Source organism: Periplaneta americana, chromosome 15 (assembly GCF_040183065.1).
Source record: "Periplaneta americana isolate PAMFEO1 chromosome 15, P.americana_PAMFEO1_priV1, whole genome shotgun sequence".
NCBI lineage: Eukaryota > Metazoa > Arthropoda > Insecta > Blattodea > Blattidae > Periplaneta > Periplaneta americana.
The window spans coordinates 170,566,351-170,572,350 of record NC_091131.1 but is presented as its reverse complement, the minus strand read 5'-3'; the positions used below and the strand labels follow the sequence as shown (position 1 = coordinate 170,572,350).

Here is a 6,000-nt window from a genome sequence, read left to right as displayed (position 1 = left end):
ATTACAGAAGAGAATATGGAGGAAATGCGCCTGATGGGAAAATCATTAAGGCATGGTGTGAGAAATTTCTGGTGACTGGAAGTGTGAACAAACAATCTGGAGGTTCTCGTCGACGTGTCTCAGAAGAGAAAATTGAAGAAATTAGAGCAGGATTTCAGAGAATTCTTCAAAAATCAATTCGCCATTCATTCCGACAGTTCAATGTGCCGAGATCAACTGTGCATCGAGTGCTTCATAAGCAACTTCGTTTGTACCCTACAAGAGGTAAATTATTCAACAATTAAAACCAGATGACAGGCCACGATGACAGACATTTGCTACTGAAATGCTGGATCGTATTGACAGTGACCTTCAATTTCTTGAAAACCTTTTGTTTTCAGACGAGGCAATGTTTCGTGCATCAAGATCTGTCAATAGGCACAATGTAAGAATCTGGGGTACACAAAATTCACACGTCTACCGTGAACATGTCTGGGATAGCCCAAAAGTAAAAGTTTAGTGCGGTCTGATGAAGGATAGGATTATCGATCCTTTTTTCTTCCACGAGGAGTCAATAACTTGCACAGTATAACAAAACATGTTGGAACACTTCTTGTACCACTAGGTAGCTGATCTGCAACCTCAAGTAATCTTTCAACAAGACGGAGCCTCCTCATATTGGAGCCTGGATGTTCGGAATTCCCTAACAGAAACCCTCCCAGATCACTGAATTGAACGAGGCGTACCAATTTGGTGGCCACCACGTTCGCCAGACATCACCCCACTGAATTTCTTTCTCTAGGGCTTTGTAAGAGACCAAATGTTTGCGACTCCACTACAAGATATACCAGTTTTACGGACCCGTATCTGTGACACAATATTGTAACAATATCAGTGGACTTGTTGAACAGAACGTGGAACGAAATCGAATACAGACTTGATGTTCATGCTACCAATAATGTACATGTAGGGGGTGTATTAGTGTGTGACAATGAAACTCCTTTGAGTTTCTCTTTCTTTTAATACCTGTCTCATTTCATAATTCCGCATATTTTTGTTAGCAATGATTAATTCAAATGTGGGACATTTGAAAGGGATGCTTTGTATTTTTTTCTACAATACAATATAATGTTCAGCGTCTAGCTCATGTTCACTTCCTGAATCATATTCTCTCGCCTCTGTGATATAGTCTTCCTCAGCGTCTGATTCGTTATTTGATACTTGTTCATGTTCGGAATGCGAATACTTTCTAGTAGCCTCTGAATTCGAATTTCTTGTTCATAATTCATTACATCTAGAACAACTTACATAGGGGAGAGTCGGTTAGTATCGGACATCGGGTAGTATCGGACAGTGCGTTTTTTTCATCTACCACCATATGGTAGTACCTGAATGACATGGTTACATTTCTCTATGCGACATCACAGAAACGTAACCATGTCAATCAGGTACTATCATCGTGTGGTAGATGAAAGAAACTCACTGTCCGATATTACCCGATGTCCAATACTACTCGACTCTCCCCTATATAAAAATCAATAATAATAATAATAATAATAATAATAATAATAATAATAATAATAATAATGATAATAACAATAATAATAATAATGATGAAGATAACAATAATGAATATAATAATGAAGATAATAATAACGATAATAATAATAATAATAATAATAATAATAATAATAATAATGTGATGAACGTTAGATTGGCCTATATCCTATTTTATTATATTTCATCAATATGCTAATTTTACACTTTACCTCCTTGTAATTATCGTTATTGTAATTAAATTAACAAAATATGAACATTATTATATAAAATTGTATTTATATATATATATATATATATATGGAAGTTATATATACCTGCTTGTCGATCTCCAAGTTACGACAACAGTGTGGTCGGTCTGTGACACCGAATCGCCTCGTCTTACTTGGAAAAGGGATCTTTTGTTAACTGGCCTTGCTCTGGTATGTAAAGGGCAATAAAATAGAAAGCTATACAAAATAACAACCCCTGTCCTTGAGTGGATGGGGAAAGAACAGTAAATTTATTCTGAGGTCGGTCTCTGACACAGTGCCACACTAACGCAGGGTTAATGAAGATTCTCCACGAGCATCAGCTATTTTAAATCAATAATATAATTAAGCAATTACAATCGTCTTCTTTTCTTTTCTAGCAGTAATACCAATTGTATTCCACTATGGTTTAACTTGACCGAGACTCTGTAATACGGCACGTTGAGTTAAACTCACGGTTAGGTTTAACTTAGGTTTAACATAATCTTTATATTAACCATATTTACAAAACCGGGCCTTAAACAATCATCCCTATCAAAGGAGGTAAGCACAATAACACTCAGGCTGAGATGCAAGCCATCAGACACTCCTCTGTGACAAAAAAATACAATGAAAATGGCTGTATTACAGATTATTAAAATTTAATTATATGGGAATTTGGCCTTCACTCATTAAAAACATTTACCATTTACAGTATTTTCAGCATATTTATTACAGCCAATTTGATGGGACAAAAGCACAACGATGTTACAATGGCCTTCATGTTTCAAGCCATACTCTCCCATCAGATTTTCACTGTACTTGTTCCTCTAAGATATCCAGATACTCCAGCACCTCTCACTCAGACCTGTTCTTCGAGTCCTATTACTCAACACATCTGCCTCCAGCTGTACCTGAGAATAACTTGTTCCATCACTTTTCCATTTACCTCATGTTTGCTTATTTGTTCTTCAGATACTGTTACGAATTTTTTTTTCACCTAACCATATTTGTTAATTTGTTATGCACACAGTCACTGGTGTTTATGTCAGTGGCAACTATAATGACAGCAATAGTGCTGGTGGTAATGTGTACACACAAGCCTTCAAATCTATTGTGACGGCAGGCCGAACATTCTCGTCGTTCCTGGCCGCTTCGGGGGAACTTCGTGCGCATCCGGCAGAAGGGAGGGGGCGTGAGGAGGCGGCGCGGCACGTGGCGAAGGGAGAGGGGGAGAAAACCGACTGCGACGGACGTAAAGGAAGTCTGGAGTCTGAGTGATGGGGAGACCGAGAATCGTCCAGAAACAGAAACTTCCAGGGTCGAAGGTTCGCGAAGTGTGGTTTAACTAATAAAAAGCGAGCAGCCTTCGAAGAGAGCCAGTTCAGTTTAGAACAGCGAGTCAGTCTTGTGAGGCAGCAGTGAACGTCAAGGAAGCCAGCCTCTAAGACCTGGGTTCGACTTGAGGAGGACTGCAACTGTGACAGTGACCAGGGAGTGCGGCACATCCGGAAGTCTTGAGTTCGAATGCAGTGGACTGTCTCTGGAAGTCTTGGGTTCGATATACTGTGAACTTGAGTGAATGAGCTAGAAGAACTAGCTAAGGCAACGAACTGTGAACTGAGAACTGACAGTTTTGTGTTGTAAATAGTGCTTTGTGAACATTAGTTGAGATTAGCAGTACATTGTTGATCTCAATAATCCAAGTGAATTGTCACTGTCGTCTGTGGAGTGCAATAACGAATACTGTGTTGCTGTGTGGAGTGAAATACCCATTGTTGACGGGAGTGTTTAAATTCAGTTATAGAAAGTCATTATTGTTGTGAATAAAAGTTACATTATTGTTTGAATTAAAAGTCACACTATTAATAAACCAAAGCTACAGTGTTTCAGAAATATCTCACTGAAACATACCTGTTTATTTTATTTGTGTAGTCATCAAGCAAATTCTTATATGAGCCATCAATAATTGCTCTTCCTATGGCTTTGTCCTGATACACTTCATCCATTTTCTGATTCATCTCTTCTCGTGATGTTCTTTCTGGAAGGTTAAGTGCAGTTTTCACAGCAGTGTCACCTATCTGAAAATTGTGAGACATAAGTTCATTAAATAAAAATTATTTATATATAAAAAGATTATACAATCTTTGAAAAAAATCTTTTATACTATAGCATCAAATGCAAGAGTGAAGGATCTTAACATTCATTTATGGAGACGACTATGTACAAATTCTAAAAATCCTAAAATATAAGAAAGATGAAACAAGAGGATGCAAGAAAACATCTTTAAAAAGCTATGTCAAATTTTATATTTACTATTTTAACTGTTATATTTGCAAAACTTTTCATATTTACATTATATAAAAAAAAGTTAATTTATAGCTCTACTGATGAAATCTGATCCTTGTTTCTGCATCATTTTCCACTTTTAGTTGAAAGGAATACTGTCACAAAGTAAAGTAAAACTTACATTTCTAGCATCTCTAATGATATTGGACCTCCACTTTTCTGCAGCATCCACAACAAGAATGTCTTCAACACCAAGTGAGAAACCTTCAATTTTTAGAAAAGCATTGAAAAGCTTTGCAAACGAATTCAACAATGCACCAGAATATGTTCCACCATACAGCTGGAAAACACAAAGAAATATAAACAAGTTTCTATTAACAAAAATGATCAGTCAAATATAAAGCAAGAACAGTCATTTTTCACCATTCAAAAAGTTGTAAAGTAGCATTATACACCTAAGCTTGCTGTGTATCTTCAAATCTCCTCACAGCACAGTTTTTATTAGCATGGCACCATTAACTTACTTGCATGTATTCAATACAATTACTAGGTAATTAACTGATAGTTTTCGCCCTTCCTTCTGATTTGTAAAACGAATTCAGTCAACTATTTTCATATTATTATTGCACAATTTGAAAATTAATTATATGATACAACAATTTGAATTGCATGCTTTTGTTGTAATTATACGAGGGTGGTTCGATATGTAGTAGTAGTAGTAGTATTAGTAGTATTTATTTATTTAACCTGGTAGAGATAAGGCTGTCAGGCCTTCTCTGCCCCTCTACCAGGGGATTACAACTATAACATGAACAATAAGATTACAATTAATATTAAATTTACAATTACAATAAAAATTAAAGTACGACAAGAATACCTGATTAATGAAAGCTAGACATTTTATCATAGAAGTTAAGAACAAAGAATATTTTTGTATTTACTAAATTACAAATTAAACCTACAATAACAAAATTCTATAGTGATGAAATTACCGGATATTGAAATATTTTGTGATAGATTAAGAGAACTATTTACAAGAAACCATGTCTGAACGAGTCTCAATTACTGACCAAGTGCCTAGTAAGTTTGCGTTTGAATTCAATTTTATTTCGACAGTCCCTAATGCTAGCAGGTAACGAATTCCAGAGTCTTGGCAGGGCTATTGTGAAAGAGGATGAGTATGAGGAGGTTCGATGGGATGGTATTGTTAGTATTGTTTCATGGCGAGAGCGTGTGTTCAGATTGTGGTGGGAAGAAAGGTAAGTGAAGCAAGACGACAGGTACGAAGGAATAGAAGACTTCAAGGCACAGATCCGACTTATATCAACATGTTTCACAAAATCTGGGGTGGGGAGAGGGGAAATAAAACAAACCATTCCACACAGTCACCATTAACATTGAAACAAGTTTAAACATTCCTTCACAGGGTTTTCCTGTCCAAGGAAAATTAAATAATGCAAAAGTCCAGTTTTCAATGTGTTTTAACCCTTAAATAATTTTCTGGATAAGAAGTTCTTGAATGGACCAAAGAGGTGAAAATCCGATGGTGCCAGATCAGGACTACGAGGTGGACGCTTTTGCCTGGTTTGATGTGAGGTAATGCACCACCATGCAGAAATCTCTCACGAGCATGTAACCCTGGCTTATTCAATCAATATGTTGAGAGTGTCACAGTGTGTCACCACTGAAGGCCTTGAAAATCCTAGAGTAATCACAGTTATTACTTTTTTTCAGATGACTGAACTTCAAATTTCTTACATCACTGAAGCGAACTCTAAACCCATGTTTCATCTCCCATAACGCTGCTTTCCAAAAAAGGATTCTCTTCCTCTCAGTAGAAATGGTAGAGATTTTGCAGTGATGCAACCTTTCTTTTGCTTTTTGTTCCTCAGTCAGCAATTTCAGAACCCAGCACGCAGATACTTTACATAAATTTAAGCCTGGG

General features: G+C 36.6%; 1 protein-coding gene across 2 annotated transcripts in view; it reads right to left on the bottom strand.

The window, feature by feature from the left end:
• Positions 1-3,640: 3,640 nt before the first annotated feature.
• Positions 3,641-6,000, bottom strand: part of LOC138715531 (DNA-directed RNA polymerase I subunit RPA1-like) — a 53,613-nt gene continuing 51,253 nt past the window's right edge. For both annotated transcript variants that reach the window (XM_069848573.1, XM_069848572.1), the window contains exons 10-11: positions 4,237-4,395; positions 3,641-3,847 (exon numbers count right to left, since the gene is read on the bottom strand). In XM_069848573.1, the coding sequence (XP_069704674.1) occupies positions 3,656-3,847; positions 4,237-4,395 (351 nt within the window). In that variant the 3' untranslated portion in view covers positions 3,641-3,655. The remainder of the gene's footprint in view (positions 3,848-4,236; positions 4,396-6,000) is intronic.